The sequence below is a fragment of the Falco peregrinus genome, chromosome 3, assembly GCF_023634155.1.
Source record: "Falco peregrinus isolate bFalPer1 chromosome 3, bFalPer1.pri, whole genome shotgun sequence".
NCBI classification, from domain to species: domain Eukaryota; kingdom Metazoa; phylum Chordata; class Aves; order Falconiformes; family Falconidae; genus Falco; species Falco peregrinus.
In genome coordinates this window covers 104,475,330-104,492,719 of record NC_073723.1, presented here as the reverse complement: position 1 = coordinate 104,492,719, position 17,390 = coordinate 104,475,330, and the positions used below count along the sequence as shown (strand labels likewise).

At 58.6% G+C, this 17,390-nt stretch overlaps 2 protein-coding genes across 2 annotated transcripts; both read right to left on the bottom strand.

Moving 5' to 3' along the window:
• Positions 1–83: 83 nt before the first annotated feature.
• On the bottom strand, positions 84–10,137 carry LOC129784102 (acrosin-like). The gene is made up of 9 exons (XM_055799899.1): positions 10,064–10,137; positions 9,580–9,780; positions 9,053–9,318; positions 8,621–8,766; positions 7,801–8,150; positions 4,803–4,913; positions 3,865–3,932; positions 3,300–3,374; positions 84–118 (listed from the first exon to the last, which is right to left on the bottom strand). The coding sequence occupies exons 1-9, from the start codon at positions 10,135–10,137 to the stop codon at positions 84–86; spliced, it is 1,326 nt and encodes a 441-aa protein (XP_055655874.1).
• Positions 10,138–13,178: 3,041 nt separating this feature from the next.
• On the bottom strand, positions 13,179–15,518 carry LOC129784101 (acrosin-like). The gene is made up of 5 exons (XM_055799898.1): positions 15,445–15,518; positions 14,961–15,161; positions 14,434–14,699; positions 14,002–14,147; positions 13,179–13,532 (listed from the first exon to the last, which is right to left on the bottom strand). Exons 1-5 carry the CDS (start codon positions 15,516–15,518, stop codon positions 13,179–13,181), a joined length of 1,041 nt encoding a protein of 346 aa, XP_055655873.1.
• Positions 15,519–17,390: the final 1,872 nt, after the last annotated feature.

The following is a 17,390-nucleotide window of genomic DNA, read 5'->3' as shown; positions in this document are numbered from 1 at the left end:
TCTCTCTGGGTTGGATTGTGGTTCTGGACCAACACTGAAGAGGGCAGCTGTGGCACCTGCTACGCACGGCCGAGGACATACAATCAGAACGCCAAAAAGGCGCCTTCGAAGTCCAATGCTGTAAAACGGACATTAGAATCCCCTGTCGCTGTTAAGAAGGTGGGAGGATTAGGCAGCACCGGGTGTTGGTCAATCGCTATTTCATTAACAGCCCTTAGATGTTGTACTACATGCTGCTCCTGGGCATGTGGCTTTGCAACAACCCCTGTTTTAGGCAATTATGACTTCTAGGCTCCAGTCCGAGCCAGGATTCCAACTTCATAGGATACTGGTTTTGTCTTAGCGGCTTCGCTCCCGGTTTCAATTCCACACTTGCTGGTTCTGCTGGGCTGAGCAACCCCCTGGCCCAAGGCAGCTGCTGCCGTGTGGACACAAGCTCTGCCACCTAGGAGGGTCCCAGTGTGCAGGGCTTTTCGGATGGCAGCAAGGCGGTCACAGGCCATGACGCTCAGAAGTAAAGACTCTGCACGGAGATAGTTCAAGCTGAAAATCATTCGGTAAATATGCAGACCTTGCAACTGGTGCTTCAGCACTTGTGTTTAACAGACTGACTAACAAGGACACTACGGTCTGCACGTGTCGATACCGATCGACTAGCTACGTTGTAAGCAAGAACTATGTTGTCTGCAAGATGTACGAGCCGGGAAGAGAACCAGTACAACCTGGCTCTGCGCTTGCTGGTGTGGACTCCTCAGCACTGCGCGCCAAAGGGAAAAGTACATCCTGAGGAAGGGTGCGAGCCTTCCTCCCAGAGAGCCCAGCCCAGGACCAGCAGGTGTCAATGCACCCGCGCCAGAGTGAGGAGGCTTATGATACCGAGTTCCTGGACCGAATGGTAATAACCCCGCCTTTTCTCGGGAATTTTAATGAATATGTATGCTTCTGTGTAATAGGGATCTGCTTACTTAAGCCCTGGGTGTGCAAGTGAGGAGGAGCGATCCCCCTTGCAGCCGGAGCCCCGATAAACATACCTGCTTGATAACCCTCCTTGAGTTGTAGAGTTTGATTCCGCACGTCAGCACCAATCAAGAAGGCTACAAAGACCTGTGCAGCACATGCCGAGTAGGAGATGGCCCCGTGTCCTGGTTTCAGCTGGCATGGAGTTAACTTTCTTCTTCGTAGCTAGTGAAGTGCTGTGTTTTGGCTATGATGTGAGAACAATGTTGGTAGCCGCACTGATGTTTTCGGTTGTTGCTGCCTAGCGTTTCTGCTAAGTCAAGGCCTTTTTGGTTTCTTGGGCCTTGCCAGCCAGAGTGCTGGAGGGGCACAAGAGACTGGGAAGGGACACAGGCGGGTCAGCTGACCTGAACCAGCCACAGAGGTATTCCATCCCGTGGGACGTCATGCTTGGTATAGAAACTTGGAGGGTTAGCTGGCGGGGGGATTCTTGCTCAGGGACTGGCTGGGCATCGGTCAGCGGGTGGTGAGCAGTTGTACTGGGCATCATTTCCTTTTTTTCCTTCTCCCTTCCTTTTGATTTTACCCTTTTCCCCCACCTTTCCATCCTAATTGTTATTGTTGTTGTTCTTCTTCTTCTTGGTATTGTTACTGTTGTTCTTCACTCTTTCTTCTGTTTAAATTATTACATTGTTCTTATCTCAACCCTCCACTTTTACATTGCTTTCTGATTCTCCTCCCCACCCCTCCAGGTGGGGGGGAGTGCGCAAGTGGCTGCGTGGCGTTTGGTTGCCGGTAGCGTTTGGTTGCCGGTAAACCGCGACACAGGATGGAAATGAAGTCTGTGGCATATGTGGGGCTCGAAGGCAAGCTCCTTCCCCAAATCCTCAGTGCAACCCTTGGGTCTTTCCAGAGGCGTCTGTCCTGGGTCACGAGAGTCCAGTTTTCAAGGTCACTTGTGGCTCATCCACAAGCGCAGCGGGATCCCACCAGGAGCTGGCCAAAGACGTTCTGTGTTTTCCAGCTCCTTTCCCCCAAGCCCTCCAGCCCCGTGATGACCTATGTTCCCCTTCCTCCCCCAGTGCAGCCTCCCCCTCCTCCCTGAGCAGGCCCACTTTCAGCCCTTTGCAGGGACTCTTTCCCTTTGTGCCCGCCTTGTCTGCCTGCAGCCTGCCTCGCTTGGCAGGTGCCGGGCGTGGACGTCCTTGCCTCGCACAGGAGACTGACTTGAGCTGAAGCCTGGTTTGCTGTGAGCACCGAAACATTTTATTTTCAAGCACGTGGTCAGCCTCATCAGGTGTGTGCGTCCCGAGGCACGGGCGCAGGGCAGAGAGCAGCCCTTTGACGCTGAGGTGGCCTTTTGCATCGGCAGGCATTGCCCCAAAGGAAACGGTGGTGGCACACTGCAGCCTGCCCTGCGTGCCGTTTGTCCTGCTGCTCACACCGTTTTTTCCCCTTAGGTTACTGCAGGAGCTCCTGCAGCCGGCTAAAGAAGTCCAGCAGCTTCTGGACTGGAAATGGGCAGGAGCCGCCCGACTGCACTGCTGTGGGCCTTGGCCTTCTCGGGGCTTGACGTGGTGACAAAATGACTCCAAGCGCGTGCTGTTGGAGTAGCCCTCACTGCTGGGCGCAGGCCCATCTGTAGCAGGATCCAGTCGTTAGAAGTGCTGAGTGGAGGTGTAGACTCCGGGCTGCCTGGCTCGGGCACAGCCTCTCCCCCCAGCTGGGTGACACCAACAAGCCAGAAGTAGTCTGCACTGCTGTCTTGGCACACGAGAGGCCCACCGCTGTCCCCCCTGCAGAGGAGGAGAGAGGACAAAGGGGTTGTTGGGTGGCCAGCGTCAGCACGGGGGGTTGGCTCCTTCTCTCTGACGGCACCTGCCGGAGCTGTGTTCCCTGCAGAGCGAGGCTGTGTCGAGCGAGCCTTGCCTGGGAAGGGGGTGGTGGGCTTGTAAGGTGGGGCTGGCTCTCCTCACTGCACGGTGATGGTGGGTGTGTGGAAGAGAGCTGTGGCAGGCTTGGGATGGGGAGCCGTGGGCTGCCAGGAACACTAGGAGGGCTTTCTGGGCAGAGTGCCATGCCTCTGGGACAAGAGGGGGCACTGGGCAGGGGGCCCTGCCGATGGGGAAGGGGGTATAAGCCCCCCCGGCGGTGGGGACCTGAAGTGGGAGGGGGCACTGGCCAGGCCAAGCACATGCTGGGCCATGTTGGCGTAGTTGCGTGTGGCGGGGCTGCCTGTGCTACGGGGCTTGGCTCGTAGCACGCTCCTACCTGGCAGGTGTCAATGCCGCCCTGCGGATAGCCAGCACAGACGTTGTGCGGTGTGGATGGCCCCTCTGTACCACCGGCTGCTGTTACAGACGTTGACATCATGAGGCGGACCTGGGCCTCCTGCAGCACATCCGTTGATCGTCCAGCTGCGAGCACAGGAAGGAATTAGCAAGCAGCAGCTCACTGGCACTTCTCCTCCCCTGCCTGGCGGAATCCCTTGCCTCGCCCGCGCTTGGCTTTGCATCCTGAGAGGCGTTATAGCGGCATTTGCCTTCCGCCTTGCTCTGGGGGAAAGGGGCTCAGGCCCATCTCTCAAGAGGCATACGTCCCCCGCAGGCTGACTCGGGCTCTGGCCTCTGCTGTCAGGAAGCCCAAGCAATGGCCCCGAGCGTGCCAAGCTTGCGCTCGGCACACGAGTACTTCCGCGGTACTCACATCTTGCAGTCGTGGCACCCCAGCCGCTGATGTAGCAGTTTTTTCAGCTGCGAGACTCTCAGCGAGGCATCGGGCACGCCAGGCAAGCTGAACGTAGGCGTTGCACTGCACAGGCTGGTCCAGCTCCAGCAAGGCAATGTCGTTCCTCTGCGTGATGTTACTGTAGCCTTGGTGAAGGAGCAGCCGCTTGATGTTGCGCACCCTGGGCCTCAGGGCCCAGCTGAGTCAGCCACGTGGCACCGATCACCACGCGCCACATGGTGATGTAGCTGGAAGGCAAATGGGGGAGAGGACTCAGAGGGAGCACAGCCACGTGCTGCAGCAGCCCAGCCGTTGCCCTGCCTTCCGCTTGACGAGGGAGAGAGGAGAGCAGCGCTCGGGAGGGTGTGACTGGCCTCGCGTGCCTTAGGCTCAAGGAGCACCCAGGCCCTGGGTGTCCTGCGAGGAAACGGGGCGGGGAGTAGCCGTGCTGCTGCGCACGGGGCAAGCGCTAGTGTTGTGGGGCTATGCGTGTTCCCGGTGGCGCCTTACCTGGCCTCGATGAAGCAGTGGGCTGCTGTCAGGACCCACTGTGCGCTGATGAGGGGAGCCTCCGCAGGTATGACCCGTGCCCGCTTGCCAGGGATTCTGGATGCTGACGATCCAGGGCCAGGCCCCTGCCTGGGCATCTGTGCCACCCACGACGCGCGACGTGCCATACCGAAAAGCCGTGGGCCGGAGCCCGCAGGTCCCTCTGTAAAGAGAAACTCCTTAGTGTCCTGCTGGATGGCTGGCGCCCCTACGGCTCACGGTCAGCCGTCTTCCCTCCCCACAAGGCGCTGCCTGGCCAGCAGGGCTGGGGAAGCCTGTGTGGCACGTGTGTGTCCACACCCTGCCTCTTTCTGCTTTAGCCCCGTAGGTGAGTACTGCCAACAGCCTGCGTGCTGGCAAGGAAATGAGCCTCCCACACTGGCTGCCCTCCAGCCAAGCCCACAAGGGCTTGCCCAGGCTCCCTCCCAGAGCCTCGGGCCACTTACCCACAGCTGTCCCATGTGCCGTACGCAGGACAGCACATGGCCAGCAGGATGAGGAGGAGGCGCAGCAAATCCATCCCTGCCAGTGACACGTGGCAGCTGCAAGGAGGAGGGCTGGTCACCGACAGTGCAGCCGCCAACATACTGCCCCCCGAACTCACGTTGCCCAGGATGCCCTTGGCCCCGGGGGTGATGTCACAGAGTGGCTGGTTGCCACGGGGCTGGGCGTGGTGGCCTCTGCGGGGAGGGGGGGCAACAGGAGGGGTTCCAAGCAGGACGGGAGGCAGGAGCTGGGATCGCACAGCCCCCACAGAGCCCCGTGGAATGCTCCCTTTGCGCGATGAGGGTGGGCAGGCCCCGTGGCAGGCAGCAGCGCCTGGCTCCCGGCTCTGCCTGCTAACAGCTCACAGGAAAAACCAAGCGTGGCGGCGCTACCTCTTTGCGAAGGTCACTGCCGCCCTGCTCTCGGCAGCCCTTTGCCACCTGCTCCTGCCCAATAAAGAGACACACAACAGAGAACGCAACCACTAGAGGCAGCACGCGCGTGCTTGGCTCTTGAAGAGACACTCTCTTGATGGTCGTGGCAAGCAAGCAGTGACGGGCAATCCAAATAAGCCAAGCCTAGCCCAGCAGTGCCAACCTTCCTGCACGCAGCACCGGGAAAGGCACACGCAGCACAGTCCTCACTGGCTATGTCAGCCACAGCAACGCCCTCTGGCAGGCTTCGTGTCCCTGCTCTCTCTGGGTTGGATTGTGGTTCTGGACCAACACTGAAGAGGGCAGCTGTGGCACCTGCTACGCACGGCCGAGGACATACAATCAGAACGCCAAAAAGGCGCCTTCGAAGTCCAATGCTGTAAAACGGACATTAGAATCCCCTGTCGCTGTTAAGAAGGTGGGAGGATTAGGCAGCACCGGGTGTTGGTCAATCGCTATTTCATTAACAGCCCTTAGATGTTGTACTACATGCTGCTCCTGGGCATGTGGCTTTGCAACAACCCCTGTTTTAGGCAATTATGACTTCTAGGCTCCAGTCTGAGCCAGGATTCCAACTTCATAGGATACTGGTTTTGTCTTAGCGGCTTCGCTCCCGGTTTCAATTCCACACTTGCTGGTGCTGCTGGGCTGAGCAACCCCCTGGCCCAAGGCAGCTGCTGCCGTGTGGACACAAGCTCTGCCACCTAGGAGGGTCCCAGTGTGCAGGGCTTTTCGGATGGCAGCAAGGCGGTCACAGGCCATGACGCTCAGAAGTAAAGACTCTGCACGGAGATAGTTCAAGCTGAAAATCATTCGGTAAATATGCAGACCTTGCAACTGGTGCTTCAGCACTTGTGTTTAACAGACTGACTAACAAGGACACTACGGTCTGCACGTGTCGATACCGATCGACTAGCTACGTTGTAAGCAAGAACTATGTTGTCTGCAAGATGTACGAGCCGGGAAGAGAACCAGTACAACCTGGCTCTGCGCTTGCTGGTGTGGACTCCTCAGCACTGCGCGCCAAAGGGAAAAGTACATCCTGAGGAAGGGTGCGAGCCTTCCTCCCAGAGAGCCCAGCCCAGGACCAGCAGGTGTCAATGCACCCGCGCCAGAGTGAGGAGGCTTATGATACTGAGTTCCAGGACCGAATGGTAATAACCCCGCCTTTTCTTGGGAATTTTAATGAATATGTATGCTTCTGTGTAATAGGGATCTGCTTACTTAAGCCCTGGGTGTGCAAGTGAGGAGGAGCGATCCCCCTTGCAGCCGGAGCCCTAATAAACATACCTGCTTGATAACCCTCCTTGAGTTGTAGAGTTTGATTCCGCACGTCAGCACCAATCAAGAAGGCTACAAAGACCTGTGCAGCACATGCCGAGTAGGAGATGGCCCCGTGTCCTGGTTTCAGCTGGCATGGAGTTAACTTTCTTCTTCGTAGCTAGTGAAGTGCTGTGTTTTGGCTATGATGTGAGAACAATGTTGGTAGCCGCACTGATGTTTTCGGTTGTTGCTGCCTAGCGTTTCTGCTAAGTCAAGGCCTTTTTGGTTTCTTGGGCCTTGCCAGCCAGAGTGCTGGAGGGGCACAAGAGACTGGGAAGGGACACAGCCAGGTCAGCTGACCTGAACCAGCCACAGAGGTATTCCATCCCGTGGGACGTCATGCTTGGTATAGAAACTTGGAGGGTTAGCTGGTGGGGGGATTCTTGCTCAGGGACTGGCTGGGCATCGGTCAGCGGGTGGTGAGCAGTTGTACTGGGCATCATTTCCTTTTTTTCCTTCTCCCTTCCTTTTGATTTTACCCTTTTCCCCCACCTTTCCATCCTAATTGTTATTGTTGTTCTTCTTCTTGGTATTGTTACTGTTGTTCTTCACTCTTTCTTCTGTTTAAATTATTACATTGTTCTTATCTCAACCCTCCACTTTTACATTGCTTTCTGATTCTCCTCCCCACCCCTCCGGGTGGGGGGGAGTGCGCAAGTGGCTGCGTGGCGTTTGGTTGCCGGTAGTGTTTGGTTGCCGGCCGGGGTTAAACCGCGACACAGGATGGAAATGAAGTCTGTGGCATATGTGGGGCTCGAAGGCAAGCTCCTTCCCCAAATCCTCAGTGCAACCCTTGGGTCTTTCCAGACGCGTCTGTCCTGGGTCACGAGAGTCCAGTTTCAAGGTCACTTGTGGCTCATCCACAAGCGCAGCGGGATCCCACCAGGAGCTGGCCAAAGACGTTCTGTGTTTCCAGCTCCTTTCCCCAAGCCCTCCAGCCCGTGATGACCTGTGTTCCCTTCCTCCAGTGCAGCCTCCCCCTCCTCCCTGAGCAGGCCCACTTTCAGCCCTTTGCAGGGACTCTTTCCCTTTGTGCCCGCCTTGTCTGCCTGCAGCCTGCCTCGCTTGGCAGGTGCCGGGCGTGGAAGTCCTTGCCTTGCACAGGAGACTGACTTGAGCTGAAGCCTGGTTTGCTGTGAGCACCGAAACATTTTATTTCAAGCACGTGGTCAGCCTCATCAGGTGTGTGCGTCCCGAGGCACGGGCGCAGGGCAGAGCAGCCCTTTGACGCTGAGGTGGCCTTTGCATCGGCAGGCATTGCCCCAAAGGAAACGGTGGTGGCACACTGCAGCCTGCCCTGCGTGCCGTTTGTCCTGCTGCTCACACCGTTTTTCCCCTTAGGTACTGCAGGAGCTCCTGCAGCCGGCTAAAGAAGTCCAGCAGCTTCTGGACTGGAAATGGGCAGGAGCCGCCCGACTGCGCTGCTGTGGGCCTTGGCCTCGGAACGGGGCTTGACGTGGTGACAAAATGACTCCAAGCGCGTGCTGTTGGAGTAGCCCTCACTGCTGGGCGCAGGCCCATCTGTAGCAGGATCCAGTCGTAGAAGTGCTGAGTGGAGGTGTAGACTCCGGGCTGCCTGGCTCGGGCACAGCCTCTCCCCCAGCTGGTGACACCAACAAGCCAGAAGTAGTCTGCACTGCTGTCTTGGCACACGAGAGGCCCACCGCTGTCCCCCTGCAGAGGAGGAGAGAGGACAAAGGGGTTGTTGGGTGGCCAGCGTCAGCACGGGGGGTTGGCTCCTTCTCTCTGATGGCACCTGCCGGAGCTGTGTTCCCTGCAGAGCGAGGCTGTGTCGAGCGAGCCTTGCCTGGGAAGGGGTGGTGGGCTTGTAAGGTGGGGCTGGCTCTCCTCACTGCACGGTGATGGTGGGTGTGTGGAAGAGAGCTGTGGCAGGCTTGGGATGGGGAGCCGTGGGCTGCCAGGAACACTAGGAGGGCTTTCTGGGCAGAGTGCCATGCCTCTGGGACAAGAGGGGCACTGGGCAGGGGCCTGCCGATGGGGAAGGGGGTATAAGCCCCCCCGGCGGTGGGGACCTGAAGTGGGAGGGGCACTGGCCAGGCCAAGCACATGCCGGGCCATGTTGGCGTAGTTGCGTGTGGCGGGGCTGCCTGTGCTACGGGGCTTGGCTCGTAGCACGCTCCTACCTGGCAGGTGTCAATGCCGCCCTGCGGATAGCCAGCACAGACGTTGTGCGTGTGGATGGCCCCTCTGTACCACCGGCTGCTGTTACAGACGTTGACATCAATGAGGCGGACCTGGGCCTCCTGCAGCACATCCGTTGATCGTCCAGCTGTGAGCACAGGAAGGAATTAGCAAGCAGCAGCTCACTGGCACTTCTCCTCCCCTGCCTGGCGGAATCCCTTGCCTCGCCCGCGCTTGGCTTTGCATCCTGAGAGGCGTTATAGCGGCATTTGCCTTCCGCCTTGCTCTGGGGAAAGGGCTCAGGCCCATCTCTCAAGAGGCATACGTCCCCGCAGGCTGACTCGGGCTCTGGCCTCTGCTGTCAGGAAGCCCAAGCAATGGCCCCGAGCGTGCCAAGCTTGCGCTCGGCACACGAGTACTTCCGCGGTACTCACATCTTGCAGTCGTGGCACCCCAGCCGCTGATGTAGCAGTTTTTCAGCTGCGAGACTCTCAGCGAGGCATCGGGCACACAGGCAAGCTGAACGTAGGCGTTGCACTGCACAGGCTGGTCCAGCTCCAGCAAGGCAATGTCGTTCCTCTGCGTGATGTTACTGTAGCCTTGGTGAAGGAGCAGCCGCTTGATGTTGCGCACCTGGGCCTCAGGGCCCAGCTGAGTCAGCCGCGTGGCACCGATCACCACGCGCCACATGGTGATGTAGCTGGAAGGCAAATAGGGAGAGGACTCAGAGGGAGCACAGCCACGTGCTGCAGCAGCCCAGCCGTTGCCCTGCCTTCCGCTTGACGAGGGAGAGAGGAGAGCAGCGCTCGGGAGGGTGTGACTGGCCTCGCGTGCCTTAGGCTCAAGGAGCACCCAGGCCCTGGGTGTCCTGCGAGGAAACGGGGCGGGAGTAGCCCGTGCTGCTGCGCACGGGGCAAGCGCTAGTGTTGTGGGGCTATGCGTGTTCCCGGTGGCGCCTTACCTGGCCTCGATGAAGCAGTGGGCTGCTGTCAGGACCCACTGTGCGCTGATGAGGGAGCCTCCGCAGGTATGACCCGTGCCCGCTTGCCAGGGATTCTGGATGCTGACGATCCAGGGCCAGGCCCCTGCCTGGGCATCTGTGCCACCCACGACGCGCGACGTGCCATACCGAAAAGCCGTGGGCCGGAGCCCGCAGGTCCCTCTGTAAAGAGAAACTCCTTAGTGTCCTGCTGGATGGCTGGCGCCCCTACGGCTCACGGTCAGCCGTCTTCCCTCCCCACAAGGCGCTGCCTGGCCAGCAGGGCTGGGGAAGCCTGTGTGGCACGTGTGTGTCCACACCCTGCCTCTTTCTGCTTTAGCCCCGTAGGTGAGTACTGCCAACAGCCTGCGTGCTGGCAAGGAAATGAGCCTCCCACACTGGCTGCCCTCCAGCCAAGCCCACAAGGGCTTGCCCAGGCTCCCTCCCAGAGCCTCGGGCCACTTACCCACAGCTGTCCCATGTGCCGTACGCAGGACAGCACATGGCCAGCAGGATGAGGAGGAGGCGCAGCAAATCCATCCCTGCCAGTGACACGTGGCAGCTGCAAGGAGGAGGGCTGGTCACCGCCAGTGCAGCCGCCAACATACTGCCCCCCGAACTCACGTTGCCCAGGATGCCCTTGGCCCCGGGGGTGATGTCACAGAGTGGCTGGTTGCCACGGGGCTGGGCGTGGTGGCCTCTGCGGGGAGGGGGGGGCAACAGGAGGGGTTCCAAGCAGGACGGGAGGCAGGAGCTGGGATCGCACAGCCCCCACAGAGCCCCGCGGAATGCTCCCTTTGCGCGATGAGGGTGGGCAGGCCCCGTGGCAGGCAGCAGCGCCTGGCTCCCAGCTCTGCCTGCTAACAGCTCACAGGAAAAACCAAGCATGGCGGCGCTACCTCTTTGCGAAGGTCACTGCCGCCCTGCTCTCGGCAGCCCTTTGCCACCTGCTCCTGCCCAATAAAGAGACACACAACAGAGAACGCAACCACTAGAGGCAGCACGCGCCTGCTTGGCTCTTGAAGAGACACTCTTGATGGTCGTGGCAGGCAAGCAGTGACGGGCAAGCCAAATAAGCCAAGCCTAGCCCAGCAGTGCCAACCTTCCTGCACGCAGCACCGGGAAAGGCACACGCAGCACAGTCCTCACTGGCTATGTCAGCCACAGCAACGCCCTCTGGCAGGCTTCGTGTCCCTGCTCTCTCTGGGTTGGATTGTGGTTCTGGAGCAACACTGAAGAGGGCAGCTGTGGCACCTGCTACGCACGGCCGAGGACATACAATCAGAACGCGAAAAAGGCGCCTTCGAAGTCCAATGCTGTAAAACGGACATTAGAATCCCCTGTCGCTGTTAAGAAGGTGGGAGGATTAGGCAGCACCGGGTGTTGGTCAATCGCTATTTCATTAACAGCCCTTAGATGTTGTACTACATGCTGCTCCTGGGCATGTGGCTTTGCAATAACCCCTGTTTTAGGCAATTATGACTTCTAGGCTCCAGTCCGAGCCAGGATTCCAACTTCATAGGATACTGGTTTTGTCTTAGCGGCTTCGCTCCCGGTTTCAATTCCACACTTGCTGGTTCTGCTGGGCTGAGCAACCCCCTGGCCCAAGGCAGCTGCTGCCGTGTGGACACAAGCTCTGCCACCTAGGAGGGTCCCAGTGTGCAGGGCTTTTCGGATGGCAGCAAGGCGGTCACAGGCCATGACGCTCAGAAGTAAAGACTCTGCACGGAGATAGTTCAAGCTGAAAATCATTCGGTAAATATGCAGACCTTGCAACTGGTGCTTCAGCACTTGTGTTTAACAGACTGACTAACAAGGACACTACGGTCTGCACATGTCGATACCGATCGACTAGCTACGTTGTAAGCAAGAACTATGTTGTCTGCAAGATGTACGAGCCGGGAAGAGAACCAGTACAACCTGGCTCTGCGCTTGCTGGTGTGGACTCCTCAGCACTGCGCGCCAAAGGGAAAAGTACATCCTGAGGAAGGGTGCGAGCCTTCCTCCCAGAGAGCCCAGCCCAGGACCAGCAGGTGTCAATGCACCCGCGCCAGAGTGAGGAGGCTTATGATACTGAGTTCCTGGACCGAATGGTAATAACCCCGCCTTTTCTTGGGAATTTTAATGAATATGTATGCTTCTGTGTAATAGGGATCTGCTTACTTAAGCCCTGGGTGTGCAAGTGAGGAGGAGCGATCCCCCTTGCAGCCGGAGCCCCGATAAACATACCTGCTTGATAACCCTCCTTGAGTTGTAGAGTTTGATTCCGCACGTCAGCACCAATCAAGAAGGCTACAAAGACCTGTGCAGCACATGCCGAGTAGGAGATGGCCCCGTGTCCTGGTTTCAGCTGGCATGGAGTTAACTTTCTTCTTCGTAGCTAGTGAAGTGCTGTGTTTGGCTATGATGTGAGAACAATGTTGGTAGCCGCACTGATGTTTTCGGTTGTTGCTGCCTAGCGTTTCTGCTAAGTCAAGGCCTTTTTGGTTTCTTGGGCCTTGCCAGCCAGAGTGCTGGAGGGGCACAAGAGACTGGGAAGGGACACAGCCAGGTCAGCTGACCTGAACCAGCCACAGAGGTATTCCATCCCGTGGGACGTCATGCTTGGTATAGAAACTTGGAGGGTTAGCTGGCGGGGGGATTCTTGCTCAGGGACTGGCTGGGCATCGGTCAGCGGGTGGTGAGCAGTTGTACTGGGCATCATTTCCTTTTTTTCCTTCTCCCTTCCTTTTGATTTTACCCTTTTCCCCCACCTTTCCATCCTAATTGTTATTGTTGTTCTTCTTCTTGGTATTGTTACTGTTGTTCTTCACTCTTTCTTCTGTTTAAATTATTACATTGTTCTTATCTCAACCCTCCACTTTTACATTGCTTTCTGATTCTCCTCCCCACCCCTCCGGGTGGGGGGGAGTGCGCAAGTGGCTGCGTGGCGTTTGGTTGCCGGTAGTGTTTGGTTACCGGCCGGGGTTAAACCGCGACACAGGATGGAAATGAAGTCTGTGGCATATGTGGGGCTCGAAGGCAAGCTCCTTCCCCAAATCCTCAGTGCAACCCTTGGGTCTTTCCAGACGCGTCTGTCCTGGGTCACGAGAGTCCAGTTTCAAGGTCACTTGTGGCTCATCCACAAGCGCAGCGGGATCCCACCAGGAGCTGGCCAAAGACGTTCTGTGTTTCCAGCTCCTTTCCCCAAGCCCTCCAGCCCGTGATGACCTGTGTTCCCTTCCTCCAGTGCAGCCTCCCCCTCCTCCCGGAGCAGGCCCACTTTCAGCCCTTTGCAGGGACTCTTTCCCTTTGTGCCCGCCTTGTCTGCCTGCAGCCTGCCTCGCTTGGCAGGTGCCGGGCGTGGACGTCCTTGCCTCGCACAGGAGACTGACTTGAGCTGAAGCCTGGTTTGCTGTGAGCACCGAAACATTTTATTTCAAGCACGTGGTCAGCCTCATCAGGTGTGTGCGTCCCGAGGCACGGGCGCAGGGCAGAGCAGCCCTTTGACGCTGAGGTGGCCTTTGCATCGGCAGGCATTGCCCCAAAGGAAACGGTGGTGGCACACTGCAGCCTGCCCTGCGTGCCGTTTGTCCTGCTGCTCACACCGTTTTTCCCCTTAGGTACTGCAGGAGCTCCTGCAGCCGGCTAAAGAAGTCCAGCAGCTTCTGGACTGGAAATGGGCAGGAGCCGCCCGACTGCACTGCTGTGGGCCTTGGCCTCGGAACGGGGCTTGACGTGGTGACAAAATGACTCCAAGCGCGTGCTGTTGGAGTAGCCCTCACTGCTGGGCGCAGGCCCATCTGTAGCAGGATCCAGTCGTAGAAGTGCTGAGTGGAGGTGTAGACTCCGGGCTGCCTGGCTCGGGCACAGCCTCTCCCCCAGCTGGTGACACCAACAAGCCAGAAGTAGTCTGCACTGCTGTCTTGGCACACGAGAGGCCCACCGCTGTCCCCCTGCAGAGGAGGAGAGAGGACAAAGGGGTTGTTGGGTGGCCACCGTCAGCACGGGGGTTGGCTCCTTCTCTCTGACGGCACCTGCCGGAGCTGTGTTCCCTGCAGAGCGAGGCTGTGTCGAGCGAGCCTTGCCTGGGAAGGGGTGGTGGGCTTGTAAGGTGGGGCTGGCTCTCCTCACTGCACGGTGATGGTGGGTGTGTGGAAGAGAGCTGTGGCAGGCTTGGGATGGGGAGCCATGGGCTGCCAGGAACACTAGGAGGGCTTTCTGGGCAGAGTGCCATGCCTCTGGGACAAGAGGGGCACTGGGCAGGGGCCTGCCGATGGGGAAGGGGGTATAAGCCCCCCCGGCGGTGGGGACCTGAAGTGGGAGGGGCACTGGCCAGGCCAAGCACATGCCGGGCCATGTTGGCGTAGTTGCGTGTGGCGGGGCTGCCTGTGCTACGGGGCTTGGCTCGTAGCACGCTCCTACCTGGCAGGTGTCAATGCCGCCCTGCGGATAGCCAGCACAGACGTTGTGCGTGTGGATGGCCCCTCTGTACCACCGGCTGCTGTTACAGACGTTGACATCAATGAGGCGGACCTGGGCCTCCTGCAGCACATCCGTTGATCGTCCAGCTGCGAGCACAGGAAGGAATTAGCAAGCAGCAGCTCACTGGCACTTCTCCTCCCCTGCCTGGCGGAATCCCTTGCCTCGCCCGCGCTTGGCTTTGCATCCTGAGAGGCGTTATAGCGGCATTTGCCTTCCGCCTTGCTCTGGGGAAAGGGCTCAGGCCCATCTCTCAAGAGGCATACGTCCCCGCAGGCTGACTCGGGCTCTGGCCTCTGCTGTCAGGAAGCCCAAGCAATGGCCCCGAGCGTGCCAAGCTTGCGCTCGGCACACGAGTACTTCCGCGGTACTCACATCTTGCAGTCGTGGCACCCCAGCCGCTGATGTAGCAGTTTTTCAGCTGCGAGACTCTCAGCGAGGCATCGGGCACGCAGGCAAGCTGAACGTAGGCGTTGCACTGCACAGGCTGGTCCAGCTCCAGCAAGGCAATGTCGTTCCTCTGCGTGATGTTACTGTAGCCTTGGTGAAGGAGCAGCCGCTTGATGTTGCGCACCTGGGCCTCAGGGCCCAGCTGAGTCAGCCGCGTGGCACCGATCACCACGCGCCACATGGTGATGTAGCTGGAAGGCAAATGGGGAGAGGACTCAGAGGGAGCACAGCCACGTGCTGCAGCAGCCCAGCCGTTGCCCTGCCTTCCGCTTGACGAGGGAGAGAGGAGAGCAGCGCTCGGGAGGGTGTGACTGGCCTCGCGTGCCTTAGGCTCAAGGAGCACCCAGGCCCTGGGTGTCCTGCGAGGAAACGGGGCGGGAGTAGCCCGTGCTGCTGCGCACGGGGCAAGCGCTAGTGTTGTGGGGCTATGCGTGTTCCCGGTGGCGCCTTACCTGGCCTCGATGAAGCAGTGGGCTGCTGTCAGGACCCACTGTGTGCTGATGAGGGAGCCTCCGCAGGTATGACCCGTGCCCGCTTGCCAGGGATTCTGGATGCTGACGATCCAGGGCCAGGCCCCTGCCTGGGCATCTGTGCCACCCACGACGCGCGACGTGCCATACCGAAAAGCCGTGGGCCGGAGCCCGCAGGTCCCTCTGTAAAGAGAAACTCCTTAGTGTCCTGCTGGATGGCTGGCGCCCCTACGGCTCACGGTCAGCCGTCTTCCCTCCCCACAAGGCGCTGCCTGGCCAGCAGGGCTGGGGAAGCCTGTGTGGCACGTGTGTGTCCACACCCTGCCTCTTTCTGCTTTAGCCCCGTAGGTGAGTACTGCCAACAGCCTGCGTGCTGGCAAGGAAATGAGCCTCCCACACTGGCTGCCCTCCAGCCAAGCCCACAAGGGCTTGCCCAGGCTCCCTCCCAGAGCCTCGGGCCACTTACCCACAGCTGTCCCATGTGCCGTACGCAGGACAGCACATGGCCAGCAGGATGAGGAGGAGGCGCAGCAAATCCATCCCTGCCAGTGACACGTGGCAGCTGCAAGGAGGAGGGCTTGTCACCGCCAGTGCAGCCGCCAACATACTGCCCCCCGAACTCACGTTGCCCAGGATGCCCTTGGCCCCGGGGGTGATGTCACAGAGTGGCTGGTTGCCACGGGGCTGGGCGTGGTGGCCTCTGCGGGGAGGGGGGGGCAACAGGAGGGGTTCCAAGCAGGACGGGAGGCAGGAGCTGGGATCGCACAGCCCCCACAGAGCCCTGTGGAATGCTCCCTTTGCGCGATGAGGGTGGGCAGGCGCTACCTCTTTGCGAAGGTCACTGCCGCCCTGCTCTCGGCAGCCCTTTGCCACCTGCTCCTGCCCAATAAAGAGACACACAACAGAGAACGCAACCACTAGAGGCAGCACGCGTGTGCTTGGCTCTTGAAGAGACACTCTCTTGATGGTCGTGGCAGGCAAGCAGTGACGGGCAAGCCTAATAAGCCAAGCCTAGCCCAGCAGTGCCAACCTTCCTGCACGCAGCACAGGGAAAGGCACACGCAGCACAGTCCTCACTGGCTATGTCAGCCACAGCAACGCCCTCTGGCAGGCTTCGTGTCCCTGCTCTCTCTGGGTTGGATTGTGGTTCTGGAGCAACACTGAAGAGGGCAGCTGTGGCACCTGCTACGCACGGCCGAGGACATACAATCAGAACGCCAAAAAAGGCGCCTTCGAAGTCCAATGCTGTAAAACAGACATTAGAATCCCCTGTCGCTGTTAAGAAGGTGGGAGGATTAGGCAGCACCGGGTGTTGGTCAATCGCTATTTCATTAACAGCCCTTAGATGTTTTACTACATGCTGCTCCTGGGCATGTGGCTTTGCAACAACCCCTGTTTTAGGCAATTATGACTTCTAGGCTCCAGTCCGAGCCAGGATTCAACTTCATAGGATACTGGGTTTGTCTTAGCGGCTTCGCTCCCGGTTTCAATTCCACACTTGCTGGTGCTGCTGGGCTGAGCAACCCCCTGGCCCAAGGCAGCTGCTGCCGTGTGGACACAAGCTCTGCCACCTAGGAGGGTCCCAGTGTGCAGGGCTTTTCGGATGGCAGCAAGGCGGTCACAGGCCATGACGCTCAGAAGTAAAGACTCTGCACGGAGATAGTTCAAGCTGAAAATCATTCGGTAAATATGCAGACCTTGCAACTGGTGCTTCAGCACTTGTGTTTAACAGACTGACTAACAAGGACACTACGGCCTGCACGTGTCGATACTGATCGACTAGCTACGTTGTAAGCAAGAACTATGTTGTCTGCAAGATGTACGAGCCGGGAAGAGAACCAGTACAACCTGGCTCTGCGCTTGCTGGTGTGGACTCCTCAGCACTGCGCGCCAAGGGGAAAAGTACATCCTGAGGAAGGGTGCGAGCCTTCCTCCCAGAGAGCCCAGCCCAGGACCAGCAGGTGTCAATGCACCCGCGCCAGAGTGAGGAGGCTTATGATACTGAGTTCCTGGACCGAATGGTAATAACCCCGCCTTTTCTTGGGAATTTTAATGAATATGTATGCTTCTGTGTAATAGGGATCTGCTTACTTAAGCCCTGGGTGTGCAAGTGAGGAGGAGCGATCCCCCTTGCAGCCGGAGCCCCGATAAACATACCTGCTTGATAACCCTCCTTGAGTTGTAGAGTTTGATTCCGCACATCAGCACCAATCAAGAAGGCTACAAAGACCTGTGCAGCACATGCCGAGTAGGAGATGGCCCCGTGTCCTGGTTTCAGCTGGCATGGAGTTAACTTTCTTCTTCGTAGCTAGTGAAGTGCTGTGTTTGGCTATGATGTGAGAACAATGTTGGTAGCCGCACTGATGTTTTCGGTTGTTGCTGCCTAGCGTTTCTGCTAAGTCAAGGCCTTTT